The sequence below is a fragment of the Astyanax mexicanus genome, chromosome 17 (assembly GCF_023375975.1).
Source record: "Astyanax mexicanus isolate ESR-SI-001 chromosome 17, AstMex3_surface, whole genome shotgun sequence".
In the NCBI taxonomy this organism is placed as follows: domain Eukaryota; kingdom Metazoa; phylum Chordata; class Actinopteri; order Characiformes; family Acestrorhamphidae; genus Astyanax; species Astyanax mexicanus.
Window position 1 is genome coordinate 34,522,504 of NC_064424.1, and position 15,931 is coordinate 34,538,434.

Sequence of the window (15,931 nt, forward strand, 5' to 3'; positions counted from 1 at the left end):
GCACTGCCCCCCTAGAACAATATCAAGCATAATAAAACTTGTAGAAAACCATCATACAAATAAGTACGTTTAATTTAGCTATTTTCTTAGAATAGCAAGCAGCTAATTCAACCTTAAAAGCAGCTTTTATATTGAAAAATGTGCCAAAAAACCCTCATATATCAGTTAAGGAAAACATGAAAAATAATTCTTAATATGTACCTTGAATGAATTCTACTTGAATTCCCTCGGACAGCTTTTATGTGTGAAAATATACAATCCTTATTACAATCCCAATTAAAGTTGTACATCAAACAAGAATACAAAAATATTCCACATACAAAGCTTCAACAATTAGTGTCCTCAGTTCCAAAACGCTTAGAGAAAAGGTAATCAGCCACCAACTGATGCATCTTTGTTTTTTAGGGGGAGGAGCAAGAACACATCCAGAAACGTTAAGAGTAATTTGTAAACATATTATATTGGAATACAGCTTGGGCAGTGGAAGATGGTGCCAGGCAAGAACATGAGAATGCAAAACACACAAGGGACCCTTACTGAGACCCGTACTGCCAAGAACCAGGACTGGACACCCTTGTTCTTTGACCTCAGACACACAGAACCCTTTTAGCACCTTTAATTTTAACTGTGGGGGTGGGGCTCCTTGTAAGGGCAGGGGTTGGCCCTGTTTACCCTCACAGCAGGGGTGGCACTGCCCACTAACCACACAGCTGCAGAAGCTGCTGTGCCCCTTCACTGAGAGAGCTGGCTGTCATGGAGGGAAGGGAGCTGAAGAAGTGAGAAATAAGGAGGAGAGACTCCTGAAGATTGGACAGTCAGATTTAATGCTGTATACCTTGGAGGAGCTCCATCTTCAGATTTGATCAAGTATTGAAACCAAGATTGTGTAGTTTCACATCTAAATATTTGTGGATGGATCAGATCAAACCAGTGAGTATTATCGTTTAACAAAGCGTTGCTTGAAGTAGCTGTGTAGTTAATGCTTTTTGAGTGTTCTATTAGGTTTTCCCTAAAACCCTTTTTAGTAAATTTATTATGGACAATATACATGGAATTTGTTCTAGTAACTACTTACACAGAACAAAATTAAAACAAGAAACAAGCTTTTTTTAATAGAGTAAAAATAAGCTGTATATAAGAAAAAAACAGTGGCTAATAAAGGCTGGGTATAACAAAATCGGGCTATAAAAAAGTTGTACAAATAAATGTTGATATAAAATAAATGTTATATAGCATGGTACAGTAAAAGCTGTGTATAATAAAGCTGTAGTCAGTCAGTGTATGGGTGCTCTTGAGCACCGTGTTGTCCTCAGATAAATTTAGCTCAGACAATAGTCAGCCCAGCAGTGGTGTAGGATTATAGCAGACCTCCTACCTATTAATAGAAGTGTGTTAAAGGCTGTGGATCGCTGAGCACTAGGTGAACATTCGACAGCTCACAGTAATGCTGACCCAGCAGTAGATCATTACAAAGTGGCTCCTGGCCCTGTAGTCATGTACCTGTATCACCAATAACCTTACAGGGTATCTTCAACTTCCACAACACGTTCCTGAATCTGATCGGAGGTTCATTTTTAAAGGTGTGAAAATTTGTTTGTTAAAAATTGATTTCTTTTTTTTTTTTTTTTTTTTACATGTTTGTCACTCTTAAATTATTTGATCATCAAACAAATTTAAATATTAAACAAAGACAACACAAGTGAACACAAACTGCAGTCCATAAAAAATAAGCTTTTTATTATTAGGGGAGGAAAAAATCCAAACCTTTCTGGCCCTATGTGAAAAAGTTATGTAACGGTGTTTTATCATACCTGAGTTCAATTTCTCTTGATTATTGCCACACCTGTTCTTACATAATCACTTAAATAGGACCTGCCTGACAAAGTAAAGTAGATCAAAATATACTCAAAAGTTAGACATCATGCCAAGATCCAAAGAAATTCAGGAACAAGAGAGAAAGAAAGTAATTGAGATCTATCAGACTGGAAAGGGTTATAAAGCCATTTTTATTGTTTTGGGACTTCAGCGAACCACAGTGAGAACTATTAACCACAAATGGAGAAAATGTGGAACAGTGACCAAAATGACCCCAAAAGGGCAGAAATGACGTATCCAAAAGGTCACAAAAGACAACACAACAACATCCAAAGAACTGCAGGCCTCACTTGTCTGGCATAAAAGTAACACTGAATTTCTGGAAGAACATCATGCCCACAGTAAAATATGGTGGTGGTATTGTGATCAAGGTCTGTTTGCTGCTTCAGGACCTGAAAGACTTGCTGTAATAAATGGAACCATGAATTCTGCTGTCTACCAAAAGATCCTGAAGGAGAATCTCTGGCCACCTGTTTGTGACCTCAAGCTAAAACAACCTTGGGTTCTGCAGCAGTACAATGATACAAAACACACCAACAAGTCCACCTCTGAATGGCTGAAAAAGACTTTGGAAGACTTGGAGTCACTAGTCTAATTCTTGACTTAAATCCTATTGAGATGCTGTGTGGCATGACCTTAAAAAGGCCGTTCATGCTCAAACCCTCCAATGAGGCGGAATTACAAATCTTCTGCAAAAAAGAGTAGAGCCACAATTCCTCCACAGCGCTGTGAAAGACTCATTGCAAGTTACTGCAAACACTTGATTGCAGTTGTTGCTGTTAAGTGTGGCTCAACCAGTTATTAGTTTTAGGGGGCAGTCACTTTTTCAAACAGGGCCATGTAGATTTGGATTATTTTCTCCCTTAATAATAAAAACCTTTGAAAAAACATTTTGTATTGACTAATATTTAAATTTGTTTGATGGTCTAAAACATGAGTGACAAACATGCAAAAAGAAAAAAAAAACATTACCACTGTAGTTTAGCAACAAAGCACACTGAAGAACTGTAATATGTCCTGTCATCATCCCTTATGTGGGCAGGACTGATTGGTATGTAGAATGTTGTCAGTTCAGGAGGTCTAAATTCTTTGTTTGTGCTCATCATTAAATACAGATATAGACTGAGCGTTATCTCTGTGCGTATACTGTGCACTTATTTCCTTCATTTTTATATACGAATGTGGGCACCACATCACATTTAATCCACTGGTGGGCACTTAAAAGGGCACCGAACTGGACACTTCATTATGTTTTCTTACCTGTAGGGAACACTATCTAGCACCACATCCCATTTTCTCTACTGTAAAGCACATCCTTTGGGTGGCTGTCTAATAGTATTTCGAAATGTTACTTTGGGCAATTTCAAAAAGACACTTTTTGAGATCTCCAAGTTGTCTTTTGGGTCTCTTTGAGTATCCCTTTGAACATTTTCAAGTGTCCTTTTGGACATCTCCAACTGTTCCTTTGTAAATTTCCAAGTCCTCTATGACATCTCCAAGTGTCTTTTTGAGCATCTCCAAGTGTCACTTCGTATATCTCCAAGTGTCCTTTTTGGCATCTCCAAGTTTTCCTTTGTAGATCCCCAAGTGTCCTTTTGGGCATCTTCAAGTGTCCTCTTGGCATCTCCATATATCCTTTTGGGCATCTCCAATTGTTTTTGTTTTTTTTGGCATCTGCAAGAGTCCTTTAGGGGTCTCTAAATGTCCATTTGTGCTTTTTCAAGTGTTCCCTTGTAGACCTCCATGGGTTGTTTTTGGCATATTTAATTGTCCTTTTTGATGTCCCACTTGTCCCTTTGTAGATCTCCAAGTGTCCTTTTTGACATCTAAAAGTGTCCTTTTTGACATTTCCAAGTGTCCTTTTTGACATCTCCAAGTGTCCCTTTGTAGATCTCCAAGTGTCCTTTTTGGCATCTCCAAGTGTCCCTTTGTAGATCTGTAAGTGCCCTTTTGGGCATCTCCAAGTGTCCCTTTTTGCGTCTTTAAGTGTCCCTTCGTACATCTTTAAGTGTCCTTTTTGGCATTTCCAACTGTCCTTTTGGGCATTTTCAAGTGTCCTCTTTTAGATCTCCAAATGTCCTTTTTGCCATCTCCAGGTGTCCTTTTTGACATATCCAAGTGTGCCCTTGTAAATCGTCAAGTGTCCTTTTGGGCATCTTCAAGCAATCACCATTATTACCACCCACTGTGATCACTGTCTACTGGGGGTGGTATTGTCTTCTATGACCTAATAAATAAACAGAGGTTAATATATGATTTCCAATCTATGTTTTTTTTTTTCTCTTTATTTTTAGTTCACTGTGTTCGAGCTCTCAGTTTGACGCCCTCTGCTGGATCGGTCTGCCCTGGTCAGTTCCTCAGCTGACCATGGGGAACTACAACTCTGGACTGTACGCTGGTGAGAACACCTCACTTTCTTCTACCAGCCAGTTTAAAACAACTAAACAAAAAATCCTGAACTGTACAACATCTTTCAACAGTAATGTCACCACAGGTCTAGCACCTCTGCTGGCTGGTTTCAGTATTATTATACAAAAAAAAATATGCACCCAGAAGGAAACAAGCTACTATCACAGAAATTAACATGTATGTAAAGTATGTATGAGGAGATAATCAAATGATTACAAATTCAGATCAAAAGATTGTTTTATTAAGAAGTTATGGCATGAAAATTTTACAAATCAGTAAGTAGTTAAGCCACGTCTGGCAGCTATACAAGCCGAAACACGGCATGGCATCAAATCAATAAGGTCACTTATGATCCTCTGCGAAAGATCATGACATGATCTTTGCAACTTGGCAGTTATTTCACCATTATTCCAGGACAAGAGGTCTTCTGGGTGCATATATTTTTTTGTGCCAAACAGCCCCGACAATTTTTCATCTAATTTTTTGACAGTTAGTTTCCCCTGTGCTTATTGCCACCTTTTCCCCAAAAAATCATTTTTTAAATCTATTGTGTTATATTTTAAGAAGTGAGCTAAACGTCGTAATAAAGTGATTACCAGTCATGGCGGGAACAGACTGGTCATCTTTATTAGATGTGAGATAGATGAGTTGTAATTGAGCTGTCAGGCAGCTAGCTAGTTAATTATACTAATTATTGATCATGTGATGTTGTGCTGTTCATTTTTGTGCCTCTGTACAAAATTCTTTGCATTTTTTTGCCAAGCGTAAAATAACCATGGCAGTTTAGTTAGCAATTAGCCAGCCAGCTACCGTCAGTGTGGCAAAAGTAAGTCCAAACAGTGTTTAAAACATTATTTTTTCTTCTATTAATCAGCAACAGTGCATGCTGACTCTTTTTAGATATTTATAGCATGTATTTATTCTAACAGTATTTTGCAATTGTTGTTTAATTTGTCTGACAGATGTGGAACATTTTAAAGGCATTGTGTCTTCCCCAGGAAGAGTGACTTCTGAACAGCACATGCTGGAGAACACCAGCCTTTATAATCATGTTAGTAAGTGAATCTGCCATTCATTACTGTGTTCTCTGACTGTTCTCAGTCCGTTCTTAGAGTGTCTCTCAGTTATTTTCAGGATATTCTCAGTTCCTAGAGCATTTTCAGTGTGTTCTCATTGTGTTATTCTGTGTTTTCATTAAGATCTTAGAGTGTTCTCATGGCTTTCTCACTGTTTTCTCATTAAGGTCTTAGAGTGTTCTCAGTATATTTTCAGAGTGTTCTCACAGCTTTCTCACCATGTTCTCAGTGAGATCTTAGAGTGATCTCAGTATATTTTTTTTAATGTTCTCACAGCTTTCTCACTATGTTTTCAGTGAGGTCTTAAAGTTTTTTCAGTATATTTTCAGTGTGTTCTGACAGCTTTCTCACTGTGTTTTCAGTGAGGTCTTAGAGTCTTCTCAGTATATTTTTTAAAATGTTCTGATAGCTTTCTCACTGTGTTTTCAGTGAGGTCTTAGATTGTTCTCAGTATATTCTCAGTGTTTTCACCGCTTTCTCATTGTGTTTTTGTGAGGTCTTAGATTGTTCTTAGTATATTCTCAGAGTGTTCTCACTGCTTTCTCACCGTGTCCTCAGTGAGGTCTTAGAGTGTTCTCAGTATATTTTCAGAGTGTTCTATTTGTGTTCTTCATATATTCTCAATTACTCAGTTTGTTCTCAAACTGTTCTCACTGTGTTCTTAGTCTGATCTTAGTGTGTTCTCAGAGTATGTTCAGTGTTCTTAATGGGTTCTCACTGTTCTAAGAGTGTTCTCAGTGTTTGCTTAATGTGTTCTTTTAGAGTTCAGTTTGTTTTCAAAATGTCAGAGTGTTCTTATTTTGTTGTCAAAGTATTTTTAGCTTGTTCTCACTGCATCTTCTCTCTCTCTCACACACACATACACACACACACACACACACACACACACACACACACACACACACACACACACACACACACACACACACACACACAGACAATACACTGTCTTGTCTCTGTAGAAGACAAGTACTGCCATTAGAGTATGGCTTTCTGGAGAACTGCATTCTCTTAAATGACACACACACAGCCTCTGTTGCACCTTTAATTTTACACTCAAACTATAGAATATAGAAGATATCACACACACAATCTATTTGGCCTATACACTGCTGTGTATAAACTAAATAGGCGGAGATACACTGTTGTAAACTAAGTGGATTGAGCTATCACACTGTATTATTGGAGGAAATATATAGGAATATAATATATTTTTATGGTATTGGGGCCTGTACAGTTCTTCCTCATGTTGCTGCTCCCTCTGTGTCCTGCAGGTGGTGCTGAGGAGTCAGTAGTTTGGGAGGAGAATGTACCTGACCTGGCTGCCCTCAAATTTCTCCATACTGTACCAGAACCACGCAGAGGAAAGCCAGTAAGACACACACACACACACACACACACACGCGCGCGTTTTTCTCTGTTTATTTTGACCGTTTCTGTTGATATTAAAACCAAGTGTTTTTCTTTATTTTTAATATTTTAATTCACAGATACTTGAAATTAGGACTCCAGTTTCAGTAAGTAAAACAAACATAATACTACACTATACATTGAATTCAATCAACATGTACAACATACACATTCTTACTAGATGTATGCTGATATTTTTTTAAAACATCAATTACATAAAAACTATTGTAAGAACAACAATAACACTACAACAAAAAAACTTTACTGACTTATCATAAACCATATTTTTCGCGCTATAAGGCACACTTATAATTCTTTAATTTTTTCCAGAAAAGGACAGTGCACTTTATGTATACATTTTACCAGTCAGGTTTTAAGGAGCAGTAAAACCACTCCACTGAAGTACAGCGTTATAGTTAATTATATAGTTTAGTTCTCCAGCACTGAGACTGGAGCAGTATTAGCTTTAGCTGCTAACCGCGCTAACACTAGCTCTTTTGCCGTTCAGAGGTGAGTATATCGGCCTGTAGCCTGCCGCTAACCCCGGCTAGCAATGCTGAAGCAGCATTAGCATTACCCACTCACTGCGCTAAGTGCTAGTTAGCTCTTTCTCTGTTCAGAGGTGAGTAATATTGGAGTGTAGTCTGTGTATTTACCATGTTACAACAAGCTACGTGGGAAAAACTGTTAGCTTCTCAGTGTAGCTCTGTTTGGCTAGCCTTTGTGGAAATCTAAAAATCTAAGCTTACTGTAAATAAACCGAAGCCCTTTACTCGCCAAAATAAAATTAAATCTGTGTAGATTAACACACACCGCTTATTGTACTTTAAAAATAATCCCGTGTGTTTTATGTATGAAAACACACGTCTGTCTATTGATAGTGCTCCTTATAATCCATTGCACCTTATAGTGTGAAAAATACAGTATATATTACATTCTATTGTAATTTAAATATATATTATGACTAGTTCATTAATTTATATAAATCATTAATAAATTGAGCATGTCTAAAGCAGTCCTCAATAATAGTATCCACTTTGCGTCTTTGTCTCTCCTGCTTCTGTCTCTGTACAGTCTACTAGTATCTCAAAATAATGAGTATAATGTATAAGTATAAGTATAATGACTTACTATCTCAAAATATTGATAGTATCTTAAAATAATGACTTAGTATTTCAAAATATTGAGATAGCATCTCAAAATAATGAGATAGTATCTTAAAATATTGAAATAGTGTCTCAAAATAATGACTTACTATGTCAAAATATTGAGATAGCAATTTACTTAATAATAATAAAAAAGAATGTGCTGGATTATTTCTATTTTTTAGGTGGCAGGAATGGGCTTCCATACATTATAACATGTAAAATACAAGTAATATATTCTTATTTATATCATATTCTTATACGTTAGACCAGGGGTCTCAAAGTACCGGCCCGCGGGCCATATATTAACTTTTGTTCAAAGTTAATATAACTTGTATTTTATGTCATTTCTATTCACTTGACTAGTTTGGTTCTTGATTGATGGAGTTTTTGGATTTCATAACATGACAAATTAAAAGGATTTATTTTAATAGAGCAGCAAGCATTTTTTCCATGCAACTGTAATTTTTGATTGAATAAATAATATATTGAGAGTTATTTAACATTAAGGAGTAATTACATTCATTTTATATTACATCTGGTTACATTTTCTTATATTTATAAGTTACATCTGGCCCTCAGAGGACAGCCAATATGCAAATGTGGCCCTCAGCCAAAATGAGTTTGACACCCCTGTGTTAGACTAAAATGTCTGCATTGCAAATGACTGTGTTCAAATCCAGCTTTATGAGGTAAAGACTTTGTGTGTGCTGCCCTCTAGTGGCGATAAGGAATCACAGCACTGCTGCTAAATCTAAAATACTGATCATAACCTCCAACCAAAACATCCAAACCTTCATACAACTTAATATATATATTTATAAACATTACTGATCACCATATACACGCAGTTACTCTGTAGATAGATTAGATATTTAAGGTGTTTCTTGCACGTGGTTTTAAGATAATCAGTGTGGTATCCCAGGTGGTTGCTAGGATGCTGCTAGGTGTTTATTTAATATCTCAAATGCTTGCAGTGGTTTTGATGGTATACTGCAATATCCAGGGGTGATTACTAAGTCCTTGGCCATTGCAATGTCATATCAATATTTAACACAAATAAAGTAGCTGATAGTAGACATGTTAACAGCTGTGCTGAACTTAGAATTAATTACGTGAATTTCTTGTCTCTTAATGTGTTTGAGAGCATCAGTTGTAAAGTTGTGAAGAGGTAGAGTTGGTATACAGTGAATAGCCCTATTTGAGTAATTGTATAACCCATATTATGGCAAGAACTACTCAACTAAGTAAAGCAAAAAAATAGTTTAAGAAATGAAGGTCAGTCAATCAGAAAAAATTCAAATACTTTGAAAGTATCCTCAAGTTCAGTTGTGAAGACCATCAAAAAGGTTATGATGAAACTAGCATTCATCAGGACCGCCCCAGGAAAGGGAGACCAAGCGTTACCTTGTTGTACAGGATACGTTCATCAGAGATACCAGCCTCAGAATCCGCAAGTTAACAGAAGCACAGATAAGAGCACCTAAATACTTTACAAAGTGTTTTAGTTTGTTTAACACTTTTAAGTTACTACATGTCTTCCTTCCAGTCTGGAATCCAGACATATGTGTTCCTTCATAGTCTGGATGACTTCAGTATTCATTTATAATGTAGGAAAAAAGAAACAAATAAAAACATTGAATGAGAAGGTGTGTCCAAACTTTTGACTGGTACTGAATTTTGCCATCCTGATATAATTTCTTTTGCACACAAAATCTGTCATTTACTCCTATGGAACAAATTAGACCAAGTGGTTGTTACTTTGAAACCATTTATCATATGGAACCAAACATGCAAACTTTAAAGACATATGTGATTAGAATAAAACATAAAAAATACAATACTAATGTAGTAAAATAATTATACGTTTACTTCGACACACTGAATAATACATGAATGTAAGCTGTAGTTAATAATGTAATACGTATTATAATTATATTTACAGGAGCCTGTTGCGATTGCTGCATCTCCTGCAGTCTCCTCTGGACCAGCACTAAAGCCCAGACCTCCTCCGTCCGGCCCGGCTACTCTACAGGGGCTCAGAGACGAGATCCACGACATGAGAGGAGAACTGGAGCTGCTGAAGAATCAGCACAAGTCAGAACACCATTCTTTACCATATTTACTATACTAAAAGGCAGCTTCACCAGGTGTTTAATATTCATTTAGAGTAAGGGTGGTTGCATAAGGTGGATTTAGACAGTGGAGACATCTGTATCTTAAAGTAATTATAGATAGCTGTAACAAGAGATTTTACTAGTATAAATGTAATTATAGATATAAAATCATTGGTAAAAGAAAATCAGAATTATATGTGGTGATGGTCATGTAACTAATCAAAATGGATTTATAGATTTTACATATAAATCATTGTTTTAACTTATTTTAACGTATACTTTTTAATATATAAATTTTAAACTACATTTTGTAAAATGCAGGATTTGTTAAATAAAGGTGAGTATTCTCAGACTAAGTTACCTCAGTGTACTCAGAGTATTATGATGAGGTTTTTCTGTCTGATATTTGATTTTATAGGCATTTTTTAGTTTATTTAAATGTAAATAATTTATACGGATATTTAGTTCGTGTTTATTTGTGATCAAAATGATAATTTTAGTAATAACTACATTTTTATTAAAAATAAAACAAATGATTCGGGGGCACATCTAATTTCAGGCTTGTTGCTTGTTATATTAAGCTGTGTGTATATTAATAGAATGTGGACAGGCTTCGCTGATGTAGTTTAATAATTATGCAGGATGTATCTGGTGGAGTTGTAGATGATCTCAGCTGATCAGGAACTCTGTGTTTCAGGAGAGAGATTACACTGATGATGAACGAACTGGACGAGGAGAAGAAAATGCGCCTATCGCTGCAGGTAAGAGTGTGTGCATTTACAAATTGATCAATAATTACATATAATTAATATGGGTTTAATAAAACTAACTGTAAAATAAAAACTAAATTATTAAACACAGTTTTACTTTTTGTTAAGATCAGGAAGTACTCTGACAAATGCAAAAATACAAATCAAAATATACTTTATTAATTAAAAAAAGACAATGGGATAGTCAGAGCGAGCAAGGCCAACAGAAGTAAACAGCAGCAATATGGGATGAATCCATCAATACTCTGCAATGAGCTTGTGGTGTGGGAGTCAATATATATGTCAATATATATATTCCGGTGACTGACTTCCTGGAGGTGCCCTGTGCAGTGGCATGTGATTGTGAATGGGTGTGATGTCAGTGAGTGGTTTATTCTGGTAGTGTAGTCTGGAGACTGAAGATCACTGGTAGAGCTGAGTGTAAGAGAGACAGGAGCACTTTCAGCACCAGGTGTGACTCTTTTTTACTATATTAGCCCTGTATTTTTTTCTGGAAACTGTTTAACAAGACAGAAAAACAGGTGTGATAAAAATCTGCATTAGTGAAACACATGAATTATCTGTTTATTACCAGCTTTTAGATTGCCATTTTGACCAGTAAATAATGTGCCAATCCCTCTTTTATATTTGCAATGTAATAATGAATAAAGCGTATTTTATTTGCAGCAGTGTTCACACCTTATTTTAATACTGCTCTAAACTGCTGGGGGGGGGGGGGATATGTTTAGTTTCAGAAACTAGTTATCCTTCTTAGAACGCTGTTCCAGTTGACTGAAGCTGTCCAGTCAATTGGATCAGTTCTGAGGAGGATTATTAGATAAACTAATTATTAGTTAAAACAAAATACAGAATACTTTTTTTATTCTGTACCTGAACGTTGTAACTGTTCGTATTTGATCATTTATTTCTTTTTTATTCTGAGCTACACCGTTCTCCTGTACTTTGATTCCAGGTTGAAGTTGATCGTCTTAAGAAACACATGTCCAAGTGATCTGCATCAAACCAAAATGGACAGAACAGATCTCACTGTGACTCAGAGGAGATACGCTGACCCTGGATTTACCTCTGAGCTGAACCTGAATCAAAGATCCAGTGTGTTTAAGGCTTTCAGAAACACTGGATGGTTCAGGAGTGACATTGAGCTGCAAACCCGCCTGTGACAGACTGTGGTAGACTGTGATAAACTGTTCTGAAATTAAATATGTTCTGTATAAAATACAACATATTATTATTGACGTATTCACACCTGGCATTAACATGCAGCCTGGGTAATCTGATCACAAATGATTGCCACTGGAGGCGGGATTGGAGCCATGGTTATAGTTATAGTTTTCTTTGAAAAGAGTTCTCATCCCAATCCAGGTGAGGCAGTTTTGCTGTTGGGGATGCATTGTGTGCTTTGGCATTCACACCATAATATTTATAAGGATATGTGCATCTCTGATCACCTTTAACATGTCTGTTTGTATACCTGTGTTTTGGCCTATTCCTGGATTCATTTGATAAAAGCTAAAGTAATTCAATTACATACAAAACTAAATGTTCATCATAGATTTGGCAAAATAATCCAGTCCGGAGATCTAATTTGCTTTTGCCAGATTTATTCAGAGAACAATCAAGCCAAAAACAGTTTTCTTGATGCAAAATGAAGAAAAGGAATGAAGAAAAGAAAGACAATTAAAGAAATAGTAAAAAATGTGATTAAAATATTAAAATAAAAGAATAAAGATACCATGTCTACTGTTACCTCCATCTACTCTCAGCTCCATCAACTGATTACCTCGGCCAAGATCCTCTCCATCTACTGATTACCTATGTCTACTGTATATCCAGGCCACTCTCACCTCTGTTTACTGTCACCTCAGATCACACTCACCTCTATCTCTCTTTATCAGGCCTTCATTCTGTTTCTGCCCTGATAAACCCCACAGTTCTATAACGTAGGCGTAATATGATTTATCTTACACCCAAACTAAACTAATAATCTTAGAAGGCTTTTGTAAACGAGCAGTACTTACCCTGAATATGATTCTGATTTTCAATTATGATTTCATAATTTAATTTTCAATTATTATGACTAAGAATATATTCTAATCACTGCAAATTAATACAAACTCATAACTAAAATATATTTGCATATAAATCAATCAATCAAACTACACTCACTTCAGGAAAGTTTCATTATTTTTTTTAATAACATCAATCCACTGGAATGCAAAAATGTGGGCACCCCTGGACAAATCAACTGTTTTTAATTTTTTTTAATGATCTGATATCCAACACAATAAAGTAAAGATGAAATACTCTTTTTAAAATTTCAATCAGCGTAAGTGAAATATTGTTGATGTGTTGCACAGTTTTAGAGTAAACAAAAGGAAGGAAGCACCAATCAAAAAATCCTCTCACCCACTCATTAGGACTCCTCGTATCGTCGCACTGCTCCCGACACGGGGAGGATGAGGAACAGCACACACCTCAACTCTTTTTGAACTGCTTTTTAAACACTTGAACACAAAATTCTTATTTAAATCTCAAATCTGTTAGGCTCACATGTTCTTGAGTACAAGGCTTATGCCATATAGTGGCAACAAAAGATAAAGTGGAAAAAAATGTAAGTATCTTAAAATATCTCACATCTGCATATAAGAGTAAGAAACTGTCAGAGACCCCCACTGGTCAGTCCAGCATTCTACAGAGCAACACTGTTATCCACAGTTGCTGGCTTTAAGTAAAGGTAAGGAGGTTTAAGGGACTGGTTCCTGTTTTCAACTTCAGCCTCTAAAATTTTGAGAGCTTTCTTAAATTCTTCAATATGGCCACATGGTACAGCCTCGCTGAATAGCTCCTCCTTAAATTGTCCAAGCTGGTACTGCAGGAAAACAAAGACAGGGAGAGGGGTCACATATTTGGTTCCTCTTGAGTGGAAAAAGAAAACAAACAATAACAGAAGAACCTGATTTTTATTGATAAAACTGCTTTACTTGATGTGAAGGTTTCCACTGTATTAAAACTGTATACATTTAGGTTGTATCAGATTTTTCTGGACTAAATTAATTCGTTCTGGTTGTAGACTCACGTGGTCAGAGGACTTCTTGCTCAGCAGATACAGAACAGCCATGCCATGGATGGTAGTGGTAATGTCAGGCAGGGCTTGAAATATGGTTTTCTCTGTGGTCACACCTTTCTTGCATTGTGGGGGGAGTCTGAGGGCGGTCGGCAGATTGGGCATCCAGCCCCCGAAATCAAACTGGAGAACAGCAGAGAGAGAATCAGAACCAGCTTTTAATCAGATTCAGATAAAAACCCACCCAGAAATGGGGTTTGCAGAACCTGGCCGTTGTTAACCGCAGCGTGCTGAGCCGACACCGTGAAGATCACCATCGTCACGAACTTGATGAGCTCGTCCACTGTGCTGAAAGACTTCGGAATTCCTGAGGAAAGCAGAATTCATCAGAAATGTTGGACACAAACAGTTTAAAACCACCATAATCCACCTGAGCAGACCCAAACAGGAGCTTCTGGAATGGCCTTCGATTCCCTTGTACTAAACACTATAGAACATTTGTAGTCCTTCAGCCTTATTTCTGCATTTTTCATTTATTTTTGAAGCCTGCTGTTGTACCTACTAATAATTCAAAAAGAAGTAATTATTTAGTGTTTACTAACATTTTAAATGTAAAATTGATTAAGTATTTACTTCTAATTTAAAATGTAGGAATTATTCAGTATCTATTTATTATCTATTAAGTATTATCCATTCAAAACTACACCACAAGTACTTATTAGATAGCAACCACCTATTAACCCCACAGCAGTCCCTTAGCAGCATCATGCATTGGGCAAAACATCACCTTGCTACCAATCTAGCAACCACACCTAGAAATCAATTAAAAACAAATATTAGTTTGTAAAAACCTAAGAACAGCCTGGCAATGATATACATCCTGCATGTTCTTCAAATGTTAAATTTATATATAATATATGTATTATTATCAATAAAATATATGATATTTATATCCTACCTAATTATTATTCAGTATCTAACCATTGTTCAGTATCTACTAATAATTGAATCTGCTAATTATTCAGTATCTATGTCAGCCCTGATGCTGTCAGTTTGCCTAATCTGGACCATTATTTTCTCAAAGACTCCATTTCCCAGCAAGCTCAGCCCATGAACTACAATAACTCGGCTGAACACGTGACACTGCAGTGTTTAGCTTCGCCCATCTTCTGAATTCAGATTGCTCACACCTGTGTTCTCCTGTATAAATAGTCCTCTGTTCCCTGGCCAGTACTTACTAGTTTTCTAGCCCTGTTATGACTTGTTTTCCTACTCTTGTCTTCTTGTTTTCGACCCAGTTCTGCTACGTTGTTCTCTCGCTTGCATTACATTACATTACATTACATTTGGCAGACGCTTTTGTCCAAAGTGACTTACAATAATGAAGTACATCTTTAGATAGGGCTTAAAGGAGGTCAAAGGGAAATAATGGGATAGAGGAGTGAAGGAGGGGAAGAAGGAAATGAGGTTAGAGTAGTTAGTTTGTTAGAGGTGTTAAGAGAGTAAGTGCTCTTTGAAGAGCTCTGTCTTGCCTAGCCCTCTGGTTTTGTTGTGGATCTTTAGTTACTGACCTTGCTAACTTCTGTGACTACTCTCTTGCCTATCCCTGTTTAACCTGCTTGTCTTACCATGCACTAACCCTTGTTTTGACTCCACGATCTGGTATGTTGCTATTTATTGCTGCCCTGTTGTTTACTTGCTGTACCCTGTACACCAATTCCTTTGGGATCAATGTTTACAATGAACCTGTCTTTTCTAATCAGCACTTGTCTCACTTTGTCCTGGTCCTGCTGACAATCCACTAATTATTCTGCCTCTATTAGTTATTTAATAAATGCTAATGATTTGGTTTAAGAATTATTCTGAATTATTAATTTATGCAACATAGACATCACCTAATTGTGTTCAGACTCTATTATACAGTGAATAATAAACATGTAATTTCAAAATGTGCCCACATACAAGCCTTTAGGGTTACAACAACTAAAAAGAAATGACTGTGCTTTGTGATTTACTAAAATATTGCAGTAATGTTTGATTATTATTATTATTATTATTATTATTA

At 36.4% G+C, this 15,931-nt stretch overlaps 1 protein-coding gene across 3 annotated transcripts; it reads left to right on the forward strand.

Annotated features, from left to right (window-relative positions):
- Positions 1-672: 672 nt before the first annotated feature.
- On the forward strand, positions 673-12,033 carry si:dkey-71d15.2 (SH3 domain-containing kinase-binding protein 1). 3 transcript variants are annotated; one of them, XM_015600994.3, is made up of 8 exons: positions 673-930; positions 4,170-4,273; positions 5,283-5,339; positions 6,635-6,732; positions 6,851-6,877; positions 9,861-10,012; positions 10,730-10,793; positions 11,755-12,033. In XM_015600994.3, the coding sequence occupies exons 2-8, from the start codon at positions 4,243-4,245 to the stop codon at positions 11,791-11,793; spliced, it is 468 nt and encodes a 155-aa protein (XP_015456480.1). In that variant the 5' UTR covers positions 673-930; positions 4,170-4,242; the 3' UTR covers positions 11,794-12,033. The 3 variants fall into 3 exon arrangements, with proteins under 3 accessions (XP_015456480.1, XP_015456477.1, XP_049322063.1); XM_015600991.3 differs by having other exon boundaries at positions 674-930; positions 5,247-5,339; XM_049466106.1 differs by lacking the exon at positions 673-930 and having other exon boundaries at positions 4,200-4,273; positions 5,287-5,339.
- Positions 12,034-15,931: the final 3,898 nt, after the last annotated feature.